Source organism: Schistocerca gregaria, chromosome X, assembly GCF_023897955.1.
Source record: "Schistocerca gregaria isolate iqSchGreg1 chromosome X, iqSchGreg1.2, whole genome shotgun sequence".
Lineage (NCBI taxonomy): Eukaryota > Metazoa > Arthropoda > Insecta > Orthoptera > Acrididae > Schistocerca > Schistocerca gregaria.
The window spans coordinates 171,071,678-171,088,997 of record NC_064931.1 but is presented as its reverse complement, the minus strand read 5'-3'; the positions used below and the strand labels follow the sequence as shown (position 1 = coordinate 171,088,997).

At 39.1% G+C, this 17,320-nt stretch overlaps 1 protein-coding gene across 1 annotated transcript in view; it reads left to right on the top strand.

Annotated features, from left to right (window-relative positions):
- LOC126298559 (dual specificity protein phosphatase MPK-4-like) overlaps positions 1-17,320 on the top strand; it is a 132,909-nt gene that overhangs the window by 72,498 nt on the left and 43,091 nt on the right. Inside the window, exon 7 of the mRNA XM_049989918.1 lies at positions 12,644-12,743. Within this exon, the coding sequence (XP_049845875.1) occupies positions 12,644-12,743 (100 nt within the window). The remainder of the gene's footprint in view (positions 1-12,643; positions 12,744-17,320) is intronic.

Below are 17,320 nucleotides of genomic sequence, written 5' to 3'. Positions count from 1 at the left end.
GAAGAATGCTACAGCTGCCGTACAGTATGACTTATGAATCAATTTGTCCTCTGTGAGGACGGGGATTGAGTTTTGCTTGGGTAGCTCAGTCGGTAGAGCACTTGCCTACGAAAGGCAAAAGTCCCAAGTTCGAGTCTCGGCCCGGCACACAGTTTTAATCTGCCAGGAAGTTTCAGAACTATATCTTGGCCAGCCAAGCACTGTGCAATGATTTGTGTGGATTTTGTCCATATGCATTACTTGCATTAGTGTTATTAGTAACTCATACCTGCATTCCATGTAGTGTTAGCACATTTTGTTTAAAATAACCACTCACTGTGCACATCTGCACACTGCCTCACCAGTGATTCATACGTCGTACTGTGGAGGGCCCGTAAAACTTTCTGAAACACCCTGTAGTTTCTTCCTGTAACATAGTGGGTAGGCAGAGTGGGAATCGCTTGCTTGATCTTCAATTTGCAGACCTGTGAGGGAGGGAAGTGTATGTCCACAATCCTGCAACCTACTCCCCCCCTCCCCTCCCTCCATCACCATCCACCGTTCACCTTGTTGCACCCCCAGAACACGATTTCTCTCTTAATACAGCTCTACTTTACATAAAGATAGACTTTAATTTTATACCATTACAATAATATTTTTAAGAATCAGCAATTTTTCCAGCCACTGAATGCAGAAAAAAATGTATAGTACCTTATGTAGTTTAATTTTGTGCTGGGAAACATTCTCGCTAGAAGACATGCTCTTAGTTATTGGAGAAAAGCCAAAACAGTGACCCATAAACCCACCCCCACTCCAATGCTCACACCTGACCAGTCAAGATTTTTAGAGTGTTGTTCAGAACACTCCCTCCTAGCACTGTTCAAAAATCTGTGATTACGTGACCTTTCCCCTAATGTTCCTCCATGGATTGGACTAAAATTTTATAATTTCTAATCACTTCACTAAGAGTGTAGCTACTGTTTTTATTAAGTCTATTGGTGCATGTACAAAGTATTGCGACTGCTTTTACTGTAGTGTCCCATTAAAATGGAGTGAGAGATACGTGGTATCTTCAGAACTGATCTTTTGTTCTGTAAGACTGCATTCTAATATTGCTGTCTGTATAAGGGACATGAGTCGATCCAACAGTCATCCATTGTTTGATGATGAAGATGGTGCAGATCTTCAGACAATTGAGTTTCTACTTAAATGTTTGTATTTCTGACGAAATGCCTGGCCACCAAGATAATTTTGCAGAGTTTAGTAGACTATTTTCCAGGTGATAATGAAAAACCACTGTTGCCAAACAGTTGCATATGAATTCAAATTATGTAATTAATTTTACAAGTCAGCAAAAGCATAGTAATTTTGCTTTGTTCCGTTTAACTGTTCACAGAAAACGCCACATGTTTTTCTTGTTTAATTTCTCCTTGTATTTATTATGGCAGCAGTTTAACATCTCAGTTAAATGATTGAATTAACCAACGTTACTGTCTAGAAAGTGACTAACCCAAATGTTGAACTTGTACACAGTTGTGAAGGAAAAGTAAGTGGTGTTGCTGTAGCCTGATAAGAGTCACAATGAATTACGATGACATTGTGGCCTGACTTGGTCTACAACTTGACACAGTTATGTGTGATGACTGTATATAGTCCTTAGTTGGTTACAGTGCATTCTTGGGACACATGACTAAGAGATACAGTGGAACTTCGTTTATCCACACATGTGGGACCTTAGGTCATGCAGATGACCAAAAATCCTGAAACCCAGGAGATCAGGAAAAAATAAAATGACATTGGTTGAATGCTATAAACACATTATATTTATTTTTGATGTAAAGACAAAAATTACATATTATTTTCATGTAATGCTGACTGGTGTTGAGCTCCATAACTCACTTTGCCATTGCTAGTGACATCTAGTGCCTAATTTAGAAAAACTGGACTGATTAGCTTGTCCAGTATAAACTGCTCCCTACCAGTAACTTTGAAACTGCATTTGTGAGTGCATACCTGTCCTCTTGTTTAGGGCAGGCAGGTATTGCTGAGGACCACGGTGAGCAGAAATTGTCAGTTACCTTGGAGAATTTGCAGTGAGCAGATGTGTGTCAGCTAGGCAAGCACATCAGTGAGCAGACTGCATTGTTATTATATTAGAGAAAAGGTTACCTTGGAGACTGCAGCGAGCAGATGGATGTGTCAGCCTTACAAGCGCTGCAGTGCGTGGAATCCATTGTTTCTTGCCATCTGTTAGAATAACAGGTAGCCTGGAGACAGAATTATGAATGGTAGTATGTCTTGGCCAGCCAAGCACCGCAACGAGCAGAAGTGTGAGATTTGTAAAGTAGTATGCACTAGCACGTTTTATACTATGGAATTAAGTATTTTTACATAACAAGTTGTGTTCTGTCTCCATCATTGTGGAGTGGAAATACACTGAGGGAACAAAAGTCTTCGATAGCAATATGCACATGTACAGATGACGGCAGTATCGCGTACAAAAAGGGTAAAAGAGCAGTGTATTAGCAGATCTGTCATTTGTACTCAGGGGATTAATGTGAAAAGGTTTCCAACGTGATTATGGCCACACAATGGGAATTAAGACTCTGAACACGTAATGGTAGTTGGAGCTAGATGCGTTGGACATTCCATTTCGAAAATTGTTAGGGAATTCAGTATCCCGAAACCCACGGTGTCAAGAAAGTGTCAAGAATATCAAATTCCAGGCAGTACCTCTCACTACGGCCTTCACTTAACAACCGAGAGCTGCAGCAGCCTTTGTGTAGAGTTGTCAGTGCTAACAGACGACCAACACTACGTGAAATAACCGCATAAACCAATGTGGGATATACTACGAGCATATCCGTTAGGACATCGTGGTAAAATGTGGCATTAATGGGCTATGGCAACAGACGACCAACGTGAGTGCTTTTGCTAACAGCACATCATCGCCTGAAGTACCTCTGCTGAGCTCATGACAATATCGATTGAATCCTATATGACTGGAAAATTATGGCCTGGTCAGATGAGTCCTTATTTCAGTTGCTAAGAGTTGATGGTAGGGTTAGTGTGTGGCACAGACCCCATGAAACCAGGTACCCAAGTTGTCAACAAGGCACTTTGTAAGCTGCTGGTGGCTCCATAATGATGTGGGCTGTGTGTACATAGAATGGATTGGGTCCTCCGGTCCAATTGAACTGATCATTGACTGAAAATGGTTGTGTTCAACTACTTGGAGACCATTTGCAATCATTCATGGACTTCACGATCCCAAACAGTGATAGAATTTTTGAGGATGACAAGTGCAATGTCAGAACATTCTAGACAGTTCAAGTGAATGATTTGGACACCCAGATTTCTCAGCATAAATCCCTTCGAACATTTATGGGACTTAATCAAGAGGTCAGTTTGTGCACAAAATCCTGCACTGACAACACTTTAACAATTATGGATGGCTGTAGGGGCATCATGGCTCAATATTTCTGCAAAAGACTTCCAACGACTTGTGTAGTCCATCCCACATGAAGTTGCTTCTCTACGCCAGGCAGGAGGAGGTCCAACACAATATTAGGATGTATCCCAAGACTTTTGTTTTTGCAGCAGTCGTCGAAATAGTGTAACTGAGGCAGAAAAAGGGGAACCAGCCTGCATTCGCCGAGGCAGATGGAAAACCGCCTTAAAAACCATCCACAGACTGGTCGTCTCACTGGACCTCAACACTAATCCACCAGGCAGATTCGTGCCGGGGACAGCCACGCCTTCCCACGTGGAAGGCAGTATGTTAGACTGCTCGGCTAACCAGGAGGGCTGTATGATAATACAAAAATAATTGCAGCCAGACATGCAAAGGCTCAAAGGCTTTGTTGACATCACATGCAGTCGACCATGGGTGACAACCTGTTACAGGCAATTAATCAATCACGTGTAGCCATTTGAAGGTCTTGGAGGCTCTTAACCTGACATTCCACTACATGAAGTCATTCTTTCGGAAGCAATTCTGGCTGCTATGTGACCTATCGACTGTCATGAGTGGGGGGGGGGGGGGGGGGGGGGCAAAAATGTGTGTGGCCATGTTCACCATTTAGAATCAACTGATAGACGTTTTTGAAAAAACATGTCAGGCTCTTGAGTTGATTGGTGTCTTTTTAGAAACAAAATGTCAGGCTCTTGATTTGATTGGCTTCCGGGACATCACTTCTAAGGATCTGCAAGGAAATACCAGTAATTCAAATCAAACAGGCCAGGAAGGCTTATCTGCTTAAAGCTGAACCTAGTAGATAGTGTCGGAAGTTCCATGCGGCTTTTTGCAGAATATAGTATACAGAGAAGTTGCAGCATTAGAAAATTGCAGCGGATAGGCACTTGGTGCAGGGAGTGGCATCTGATCCTTAACATAGACAGATGTAAAGTATTGCGAATACATAGAAAGAAGGATCCTTTATTGTATGATTGTATGATAGCGGAACAAACACTGGTAGCAGTTACTTCTGTAAAATATCTGGGAGTATGGGTAAGGAACAATTTGAAGTGGAATCTTTATATAAAATTAATTGTTGGTAAGGTGGATGCCAGGTTGAGATTCATTGGGAGAGTCCTTAGAAAATGTAGTCCATCAACAAAGGAGGTGGCTTACAAAACACTCATTCGACCTATACTTGTGTATTGCTCATCAGTGTGGAATCCATACCAGATCGGGTTGACGGAAGAGATAGAAAAGATTGAAAGAAGAGCGGCGTGTTTCGTCACAGTGTTATTTGGTAAGCGTTACGGAGATGTTTAGCAAACTCAAGTGGCAGACGTTGCAAGAGAGGCGCTCTGTATCGCGGTGTAGCTTGCTGTCCAGGTTTCGAGAGAGTGCGTTTCTGGATGAGATATCAAATGTATTGCTTCACCCTACTTATACCTCCCGAGGAGATCACGATTGTAGAATTAGAGAGATTCGAGCGTGCACGGAGGGTTTCCGGCAGTCGTTCTTCCCGCGAACCATACGCGACTGGAACGGGAAAGTTAGGTAATGACAGTGGCACGTAAAGTGCCCTCCGCCACACACCATTGGGTGGCTTGTGGAGTATAAATGTAGATGTAGATGTAGAAGCTGAGGAGGCATGTCAATTTTATAATGAATCTCATGCCATCAGCAAATGCAAGGGATTTCAAGCACTATACATCGATTAGCAACAGACATTTGTAACAAGAAATAAGCTTTGCTTTTGTGCACATGCCCTGGTCACTTCTCAAATAAATGTGAGGTTTCTCCTTATAAGACCTCTAAGTGAAGGCACAATGTACTGCTATTGCTCCACAAGTCAGCTAATTCAAAGGATAGACAGAATTGTGAATCTGGAAGCCTACAGAGGTGAGATCTCATATAAACCGTGATACTATGTTGGCAACTGCTGTTGTCAACATTAAAGAGGGCATGGGTTGGCAGCAGTCTTGTAGAGTGCTGTCTTTTATATCTAAGAACACGGCAGATAAATTAAAATTGAAATGAAATAGTAATATTCTGTGAATGGCATAAACAATGCCTTTGCAGACTCAGTGGCTTATACATATATTGTTGAAGTGTCATCTAGGTTTAGCGACATTAATATTAGAACCAGTTATTCTATTTGTGGACAATGTCACCAGTGACCTACCAGCAAGCAATACAGACATAAGATGTTGGAATGTCCCACTTGATCTACCAGTTGCTGATCCCGAATTCAATAAGCCTGTCATAGTACATTTAATTCTTGGTGCTGAGATTTTCGTCAATATTGTATGTAGAGAAAGGTTGGAGAAACCAAATCATAATGACTGATTGAAACTAAATGTGGCTGGATTTTGTCTGGCAGAATTCCTTCAGCTTCATGCATCATGCCTCCTCTTACAGTGACCACGTGCTTTGTTATTGGTTACAGTCTAGTCACCAAACTGCGAAGGTTTTTGGACCTAGTGGAACTGTCTTCCAATGTCATGATAAACAGGAAAAAGTATGTGAGGCTCACTTTCAGGTGCCACACAGCTCGAAAGCAGGAGGTTTATGATTCGACCACCAGTGAAACTTTACTGTTAACCCGTAGATGAATCATGACAACAAGGCCTCTAAATGACTGGACCATCATGAGCAGAGATTTAAAAGGTAACTGAATCTGAAAAGGGAATATGCCACATTCATGTGTAAGTATATTGAACTATGACTCATGGAGGTCTCTAATTCTCAGGATATTGATGGGCCAAGGTTTTACTTTCCACATCGCGCTGTTTCCATGGACTGCAGCTGTATGAATAAGTTGAGGGTAGTGTTTCATGATCCTGCTGCCACTTCCAATGGAGTATCTCTCAATGATATCTTCATGGTTGGTCCCACTATCCAACCAGATTTATTTTACCATATTATAAAATTAATGTGAGTCTATCAGCTGACCTAGCAAAAATGTATCGGCAGGTCTCTCTGTCTCCCTGCTGATGATAGGAAACTGCAGACAATTCAGTGATGGGAATCGCCATCTAAACCAATGCTGGAATATAAATTACCTACAGTAACTTATGGAACTGCTCCTGCAGCCTTTCTTGTGACTAGATATCTACAACAGTTGGTTGTGGAAGCTCAGGACAGGTTTCCAGTGGAATCCTAAGCTTTGTTGTGTAGCTGCTATGTGAAAGACTTCTTTGATGGGTCAGCTATGACAGCTGAAGCTCAGGTAATTCAAACCCATCTGACCCAACTATCTGCTTTTGGGAATTTTCACTGAGAAAATGGTATTACAATAGTTACAAAGTTATGGAACAAATTCAAGTGCAAGGCCAGAGAAACATATTTGCCTTGTAATCTCACTGCCAAAGAAGCCGTAAAAGTTTAGGAATCTTATGGCACCCTGGCTCTGACACATTTCAGTGCCTTGTACAGTTGAAAAATCATCAGTGCTTAAAGATTAGCAAGCATAATGTTACATCTACAACAGCATCTATTTTTGACCCACTAGGACTTCTGAGTCCAGCAGTCATAATGTGCAAGCTGTTCATACAGTACTTGGGGCAACTAAGTCTTGATTGGGATGAAGCTCTTCCATTCAACCCGGTTAATGAATGGCATGCCCTTTATGTGTAGTTGCCTTCCGTAAATGATATTTTGAATAGAAGTAACATCATTCCCTGTCGTCAATATGATAAACTAAAAGTCCATCTTTTTGTGATGCTTCACAGTTGCTGTATGGTGCATATGTATATATCGGATATGTTCTTCCCAGTAACAATGTTGTAGTTTTGTTGGCTGCAGCTAAATCTTGTTTTGCACCTGTCGGACAACACACACTACCATGACTGGAATCATGTGGTGCACTGCTTTTTGCTCAACTCATTTGCAAAGTGGAAATTGTCTTAGACGTCATAAAAAATAGTATACATCTGTGGATGGACTCCACAATAGTTCTCTATTGCCGGCAACATAGTCGTAGTCACTGCAAAACTTTTCTTGCCAAGAGGGTCTGTGAAATTTAGGACTGAGTACAGTTCCTTGTTGGAGACATGCTAAATCAGAAGCTGATAGCTTATCATGTGGCATTAGTCCCACAGTGGTGGTCTGGCCCTTCATGGCTATATCAAACCATGATTTGGACTATAGCAGTTGTCGTTTACTTGTGATAGAAGATACACCAGAAAGAATGTGTGTCCAAGCATCCTTGGCATCTGTTATTAAGCTTGATGATGAATTGCTGTGTAAATATTCCTCATCCAAGAAAACCAACATGATGAATTGCTGTGTAAATATTCTTCATTCAAGAAAACCAACAGGGTTTTGGCTTATGCACTGAGGTTTTCTAACAAGAATAGGTTGCAACGAGCAGACAGGATAACTGGGCCAGTCACCTCACAAGAATGCCAAAATGGTATCAAAAGAGCCTTTGGCACAGTTCAACATGGTGAGTGTGGCAGTGAGATCACTTTGCTGAAGGTCAATGCCTCTGTTCCACATAATAACAAATTAAAAGATTTGCACCGGTTCATTGATCCAGAAGGTATTTTATGAGTGGGAGGGATGTTAATGTACCGCATGATGAGACATCCTATTATCATACTACATGAGATCATTTGACAAAAACCGAGCGAGGTGGCGCAGTGGTTAGACACTGGACTCGCATTCGGGAGGACGACGGTTCAATCCCACATCCGGCCATCCTGATTTAGGTTTTCCGTGATTTCCCTAAATCGCTCCAGGCAAATGCCGGGATGGTTCCTTTCAAAGGGCACGGCCGACTTCCTTCCCTGTCCTTCTCTAATCCGATGAGACCGATGACCACGTTGTCTGGTCTCCTTCCCCAAAACAGCCAACCAACCATTTGACAAAAATTCTCACTGTGTATGAACATGAAAATCAGTTGTGTTCTGAGTCACAGCTTTCGCTGTCTATATTCCATAAGACGTTTTGGATTCCCAATGGGCATAACACAGTCAGAAGCATCAACGGGAAAATTTTTGAAATGCTTTAGGTATAAGCCCTAGGTTGCAGTTCAACTTGTGGGTCAACTACCAGCATCTAGAATAAACCAGTCTCATCCTTTCAGTTTTGTGGAGTGGATTATGTAGACCCTGTTATTGTGAAGCATGGGGGAAGATGGTGTACAGTTACTACCAAGGCCTATATTGCTTTATTTTTATGTATGACAACCAAAGTCATCCACCTATAGTTAGTTAGTGGCTTAGTAATGAACTCATTTCTGGCTGTCCTCAGGAGATTCTTTGTGAGAAGAGTAAAACCTTTTCACATGTATGGTGATTATCAAATGGTACTATGTGTAGGTCCACACAATGAACTTGAACTTTTTTTCTGCTGTGATGCTACAGATGAGTGTGGTGAACTTTTCAACCTCACAGGATATCACTTGGAATTTTACTCGAACTCATGCTCCTTATTTTGGAGGACTGTGGGAAGCAGGGCTCAAACATATGAAGTCATATCTCAAACGTGTCATTGGCAACACAGTATTGAAATATGAAGACCTGAGTACAGTGTTAACTTGGATAGAAGTGTGTTTAAATTCAAGGCCATTGTGTACTCGCTCTCATGACATAAATTCTCCATCTGCTCTCAGTCATGGGCATTTTCTAATTGGACAGCTGTTTGTGCCAATCCTGAACACTCTGTCCTTAAGATTCATGCCAACAGGTTGCACAGAGCAGCTGCATCAGTCCTCTTGGAAGAGGTGATCTATTGAATACTTGCATCAGCTGTAGCAATGCAGTAAATGCACATCAGAGGGAGCAATGCAGCCCTGGATTGGCATTCATGTTCTGACCAAGACGTATCCTTGCCTCCCGTGGTGTGGAGGCTGGGTGTCGTCGAACAGCTGTTTCCCAGTCGTGATACGTGTCTGCTTGTAGTGATAGTAAAAACTGCTAATGGACAGATTAAGAGACCTACAGCAAAACTCTCTCTCCTGCCTTAGCAGTGAATCAGTTGTGTGTTCCATCTCATTTGTGTGGTGGTAAACAATAGAAGCCCATCACCTAATTGCTGTTTACAGCAACAAATCATACGATACAATCTCAGCTTGAGAGACTGTAAATTTTCACTTGTGGGTCGAGGGACTATTGTCAGTATTAATTTCTTAACCGCCATATTGATACAGTAATATTTTTCTTGCTTTTTATGGCCTAAATGTTAAGTACTCTTCATGTCTCATATGCTGTGTGGCAATAATATTCTCTCTCTCTCTCTCTCTCTCTCTCTCTCTCTCTCTCTCTCTCTCTCTCTCTCTCTCTCTCCCCCCCCTCCCCCCCCCTCCCCCCTCACCCCCCTCCTCCCACCCCCTCACCCCCCTCCCTTTTCAATGTTAATATTTTTCATGTTTTGTATGTGTTGTGACAGTAATATTTTGTTACTTTTTGTGTATCTGAAATGTTAGTGTATTTTATTTTTATGTGCTAAGATTTTGTGTCTAGTGATATTTGTTTGTGTTGTTTTCCTTGTTTGGAATTGATATTTTCATTTGTTGCTTGTTAAATTTTTATTTATCTTGTAAAATGAGAAGTCTCATTGGAATATTATGGTGTCACTGGTAAGACTACGAAATGGTTTGAGTCTTCTCTAACCAACCAGAAACAAAGGTTGTCATTGTGAAATACCTGTTCAGTAAGCAGTCAGTCTTCGTTTAATTGGGAGTTGATAACATGTGATGTTCCTCAAGGTTCCATCTTGGGTCCTTTGCCTTTTCTCGTATACATAAATCTGTTACATTGCCAGATGCTAAGTTTGTTTTGTTTGCAGACAATACAAACATTGCAATAAGTAGCAAGTCAAGTGCAGATTTCTGCTAATCAAATTTTCACTGACATTAACAAGTGGTTTAAAGCTAATTCACTGTCATTAAACTTCGAAAAGACCCACTGTATGCAGTTCAGAACCTGTAAGAGATTTCCTTCCAGCATGTGTATATCATATAGAGACATGCAGATTGAAGAGGTTGGCAGTGTTAAATTTCTGGAATTACAACTCAATAATAAATTCAGTTTGGAAGGGCATACCACAGAATTGCTGAAGTGCCTAAACAAGTCTGTATTTACAGTGAGAATTATGCCAGATGTAGGAAAAATAAATATAAAAACCTTGAATACTTTGCTTACTTTCACTCTGTTGTATCATATGGGATCATATTATGGGATAACTCATCAAACCAAGCAAAAGTTTTTAGCATGCAAAAGTGTGTACTTGTGGTGTAAATTTGAGAACATCTAACAGAAACCTGTTCAAGGAACTTTGTATTCTGACGACTGCTTCTCAGTATATTTATTCCTTAATGAAATTTGTTGCAAGTAATATATATCTATTTCCAATCCATAGCTCAATACACAGTGTCAGTACTAGGAATAAGAACAATCTACATAAAGACCTAAAATCACTTACCTTGGTCCATAAAGTGGTCCAATATTCAGGATCACACATTTCGATAAATTGTCAGCAATTATTTAAATCTTGGTTTCAGATAAAGTACGGTTTAAACAGAGTTTGAAAGACTTTTTGACAGGCAACTCCTCCTACTTTATAGATGGAAATCTTAACAAGGACTGTTAGACCTGCTTGAGTATAAATGTCTGTTAGATTTCAGTTTTGAGAGCACTTGATCACAACAGTCAAGAGTAGATTTGTGTGTAAGATGAATTTATTAAAAGTGCATAACTATGTTTCATCCTGACGTGTATTCTGTAAATATTAGCAGTTCCAGTTTATTGTAATGTATTCATCTGTTTGACGATCTCCTGACAAATGATCAGGGTAGTGAGTATTATATTCGAATGTTTTATGTTCTTTCTGACATTACATGTTCCACACCCAGAAGAATCATCTCATTTTTGGGTCTATGGAATGAATCTAATCTAAGAGTGGGAGTATGTTGAGTTCCATAACTCACTTTGCACTCTCCAAATGCCTTCTAGTGGCATTTTGCAAACTGGATAGGTCACCTTTTACAGTATAACCTTCTCTTTGCCTGGGAATTTGGAACTTTAGATGTATGGAACTGGACTTTCCAGGTTTTATATACATGCAAGTACTGCCAAGTGGCCATTAAGAGCAGCTGCATCAGGTGTCCTGGAGATACCATAGGAACAGAAGTATATCTTGGCCAGCCAAGCACTACAGCAGATAGAAATGTACAGTTTGTAAAGTACTGTGGAGTAGCATCTTGTATATTATGGAATAAAGTGTTTTTACATAACAGGTTGTGTTCCATCTCATCATTGTGGAGGGCAAATAAAGGGAGGTTAGTGAGTCTTTTTATACTATACACTCCAAACCTAAATGTACCAGTGCAGGGGACCAGAGGCCTGCAAGTGAACGGCATACAACTAGATAATGAGGAAAAAAAATTGTGAGATTTATACACTGAAATAATAAATTTATTTTGAGCCACATCTGTATGTCATCTACATGCAGCATTGTAATGTAGGGGTTTCACCAGCATCAGTTCAGCTAAAGAGTCTTTTTTTAATTTTTTTAATTTTTTTTTATTTTTTTACATGTGTAGTCTCGTAGGACTAAATTGAGGAGCAAATCTTCATGTTCAAGGAAATAAATCATTATTTTGACCAACTGTGTTGTTGCCTATGTGTGTGTCATAATGCCTTTAGAGTGAGCACCAGTTCCATCAGATAATCTATCATTTCAGTTATCTTTAATTGCAGATAAACAAATGGCAATGATTTCATCATCAGAAATCATACTGTAACCAATGTCATTGTTTTTTCACAGCACCTCATTTACATCTATAACATGCATGTCTGAGCATACTGAAATCTTTGCAAATGCTTCATGACCAAATTCAGCAGCAACGTTTTTCAACAGTTTTCCTTTATCCATCCTATACAGTTCATCTAAACTACAACTTACTTTTTGTTTGTTGTCAGTTTACACTCTCAACAAATAGGACAATACAGTACTTTACAGCTTAGAGTCAACTTGTTAATTGACACGTAGCTGGGATCTGTATATAGCACTGGGTTGAATTTAAATTTATTTGTTATTGTCATAGATTGTTGCCTCTAATCCGGTTGATGAGGTCCAGGTAAACAAAGTTCCACTGTACCACATTTCAGCCTTCTTAAGAAACTAGTATGAATTCAACCTAAAATAGTTTCCTTTCTTGTTTGATTTGGGCTACAACATAATGAGAGAAAATTGTTACAGTCAAGATATTGCCGAAAAGCTGTGCAGATGTTGTGAAGCCAGATCCGGGTTTAATCACCGTAAGACCTGAGCCTCTGGTCTATTGTTGCCGTAAATGTAGGTGAGTTTTGGTAAATGTTTAGTTCACATCACTAGTTCTAAACTGCCATGGAAATTTCTTCCTTATAAGTTTAAGCAAACCAGACAACTGATATTGCAGTGTGTGCCTTGTGCTCATATTATAGTGTGCGTCTTGTGCTCGTGGGCAGTGTGTAACTTTAGTATTGTCTGTTTCCCATGCTTTTTAAAAAAATTGCATTAAGATAAAATGTAGAACAATCTAAAATAATAAAAAGTCTAATTAGATATGCTTTTGAATTTAAATGTTAGTTTCTTTCTCACATATACACAAACTGTAGGAGAATCAAGAATTTTATCAGTGGGAAATAATACCGAGTTTCACACTGTAACCTTTGAAGTGGATAGAGAATATGGATCAAATTTATTTACATTCAGTGCAATTTACTTTTTTTAAAAAAAATAAGCTGATTTAGCTGACAATGTTTGCATATTAGCTCATTTACCAATAAATCTCTACAAGAAAAGAGTTTGTCAGCAGCAGTGTGTGTGGTGTGATTGCAACTTCCTGTCGGATTAAAGCCGTGTCATAGACCAGGACTTGAAAGGCCAAGTTCGAGGTTGGAGTCCCAGTCCAGCACACAGTTTTAATCTGCTAGAAAACTTTAAATCTCTAAAAATACACAATGTTTCATTGCAGTGTGAGAAATGTGCAACAAAATATAAAATTTTGACAACTCCAATGACAATAGCCTCAGATGGATGTCAGTTTTCAGATTTTTCACCCATGTGCACATCTTGGAAGGATGCATCTAATTATTGTTTTCTATTTTTAATGTATATACTACAGAATGTTTTTACATTTATTGTTTTGCACCATCTAGCACCAGTATATATGAAGGATAGCTTTTGAAATTGAATGTAAATGTAGTGAAATATTTAAGGATAGGTGTCTTTTACTAATTTCAGAGTGTCATTGTTGGCTTTATTGTTAATTTCATGGATTTAGAGTACTGAATGTGAAATGTCGCAGCTACTACTACTACTTGTAATGTGCATTATAAATTTATACTTTTCTGGTGTGCTGTAGTAAAAAATTGTTAGTAATTTGCAGCAAATTTATCAGCTTCTGTTCTTGTTAAGGTTTATATTTTGGTAGCTTAATTGAAGTTTTAATTAATCAATCATTCAATTAATAACTTGTGGTGCTTCAAGAAATGCGGTTTGAGAAGTTGATCATGATGCCTCCAGTATCCAAACTATATTGAGTCCGTTTGGATATTATGGTATACTAAGAATATTTGTTTAAATAATTAACAGAATTTTTAATATTGAAAAAAAATTGTCAATTATTTGCTAGATTCACATACAAATATACTCAACCCATATAAAAATAGTTCTTAACCAATGTGATGTAAAGTTTTAAAAATTTTTGTAGTGTATGGGAAACTTTCTCTTGACCTAAACTATTTTATTGAGAAAGTTTCCCATGCACTACATAAATTTTTAAAACTTTATATCACACTGGTTAAGAACTATTTTTATATGGGTTGAGTATATTTGTATGTGAATCTAGCAAACAATTGACATTTTTTTCAATATTAAAAATTATATGGGGAAAGGTAGAGAAATCTTTGGTGTTTTTATAGATTTAGAAAAGGCTTTTGACAGAGTTCAGTGGAATAAGCTGATGGATATTTTGAAGAGGAAAGGAGTAGATTGGAAAGAGAGACAACTGACACACAATCTATATTTACACCAGAAAGCAAGGATAAGGATTGGAAATGAAATGTCAGAAGGAAGCAGCATTGGACGAGGTGTTAGACAAGGTTGTTGCCTTTCCCCAATGTTGTTTAATGCATACCTTGAAGAGATTATTGCGAAAGGCTAAGATGGGAAAAGAGGAATATGTATTGGTGGAAAGAGAATAAAATGTATAAGATTTGCTGATGATGTATTAGTGGCAGAAAGTGAGCGGACAGTGAATAATATGCTGAAAGATCTGAGTGAAGGTTGCGAGGAATATGGGATGCAAACAAACATAGCAAAAACAAATAGTATGGTCATCAGTACAAGACACTCTGTCCAATATTAAAATAGGATAATCTACCATTAGCCAAGTAAGTTCATTTAAATATCTTGGAACCACAATAACTGAAGACTTGAGACGTGACTAGGAGGTGAAAACTCAAATTGCCATAGCGAAGGAGGCATTCAACAGAAAGAGCAGACTCTTATGTGGCAAATTAGATAAAGGTCTGAGGAAAATGCTTGGCAAATGTTTCGACTGCAGGTGGCACTATATGGGGCAGAAACATGGATGCTGAGACAAGAAGATGAAAAAAGGTTTGAAGAATTTGAGATGTGGATGTGGAGGAGAATGGAGAGAATAAGCTGGATGGAAAGAGTGAGTAATGAGAGTATTGGAAAGGGTTGGTGAAAGATGATGTCTGCTGAAGGTTGTAAAAAAAAGGAACAAGAACTGGTTGGGACATTCATTGAATGCCTTGGAAGGATTGGTTTGTGGGAGAAGACTGAGAGGAAGAAGGAGATACAAGATGATAGACGACATAAAGGGTAGAGGAAATAATGCAGACCTGAAGAGGATGGCAGAAGACTGGACAGCCCAGAGAACTACCATGTGAAAACCTAACTTTTGGCAGAACACTGATGATGATGGGAAGCTGTAAATTATCCTAATGATAGAGAATTATTTGAGGATTTTTTATTTTTTAAACATCCATTGATATAGGGTCGGTTTCATTGTTACATATTTTTTGGATAATCACTTCTATCGATTCCTTTCCCAACAAAAGCTTGTTATTAATTTAAAATCATCATTGTTTACTATGTTGTACAGGTACTTCTTAGTAACAATTTCAGTCTTACATACAATATTTTTGAGTAAATGTTGTGTTTATAATGACCTAGTTCATTATCTTCACAAATTGCATCACATGGGATGTCTTGTATGGCTCTTGATGAAAACACAGGCACTGAGTGAAGTGTTCCACACAGTGTAAGCTCGTTTCAAATTAATTAACTTAATCGGTAAATACCAACCCCCAGAGTGAAAATGAAATTGTCCTGGATGATAGTCTTTTACATTTAACTGATAGATTTCGAGAAGTTAATTGTTTTGCAGTGCCATTTTTGGGAGCTGTCCAGCTAGTGTCTACTGCCTGATCCTATTATCAACAGAAAATTACGCAGGTTTTGTCAAAATAATCAGAATCATCTTCCACTCCCTTACCACAAACACTGTTTTTCCACATTAAGACTGCACCCCATACTTTTGTTGCTGACATCCGTGTCTCATTTTCCAGAAAGTTCTGGTACATTTGACATCCATTTTACATCATTAACCTTGTCAATTTGAGATATGACCCAGTTGTTTGCCAGTGAGAAAAAAAGTTACAATTTAAAGGAAAAGTAGGATGTAAGTAACTTAAAGCAGCAACTGGATAAATTACCCCTCCCCCCCCTCCCTCTCTGTTTGTATCTGTGGAACCTGTCAATTTCCCCTACAGAAAATGTTAGGACCTGCTATTTATCAGTCTTTGCTCTGCCTGCTTTAGTTCCATGCCATCTGCAGTCCTCTGATCCGACACCTATTTTTGCATTGGTCAACTGATGTATTTACGTAGCGCATATCTTATCACCATGAATTTCAGACATGTGAGCTACTTGTGCTGAGAATACACAATTTTATGATTTAATGTGACATAAAAATCAGCAGCACTTGTTTTAAAAGAACTCTCATTTTCTTTAAAAAAAAAAAAAAATATTGCTGGCCTCAATTTTCCTCACTGCAATTCTATCGGCTGACACTACCCTTCAAATCTACTTTTAATCTAAATTTTTTGCCTACAGTGACAGTTATTTTTCATATTGCTTTGTTGTTTGCTCATATGGTCCAACTTATTTCCTTATACATACAGAATTCCATTGAAGAGCTTAATTACTTACAATGCAGTGTAACTAAGACCCTCACAAGGGGATCGTACCTGCTCATCACCCTAACTTAACCTATCCTATCCTCCAAATTTATGGTATATACAGTAGAGGGGGGGGGGGGGGGGACATGTTTGGCATGAGTTGGGTGAGGCATCAGCCAAGTATGTTATCATTTGATTTTGGCAGGGAAGCTAAAACAGTGTTGGTCTAATCCGCCACTGTCCATATCGAAACCGAGTTTATTGTGCGGTATCACTCCCTGTATACCTAGTAAAGCAAACCAATGCCCTTAAATAGTGCAAGGAGTCCCTTTACCAGTTCTTTGTTAGACACAATTTCTTCAGGTCTGGTTGTCCCGAAAATTCTCTCTCTCTTGCTCTCCAGTGCCGTGCATTCGAAGATTACGTGTGATGCAGTTTCTTCACTCTCATCACAGATCCTGCATTCATGGTCTTCTTCCGTTATACCCATTGTATGTAGGTGTTTTTTGAAATTCCCATGGCCGGTCATCAGTCCAACCATGAGTTTAATCTCTTTCCTGTTCAAGCTCAGGTTACAGAGCTTCTTTTAAAATGCAGCTTTGGCATTATTACCTTCCATGTTTTTGTTTATAGACCTTGGTCCAGTATTCTATGTGCTGTCTCCTAAGCCAGTTCCGTGGTT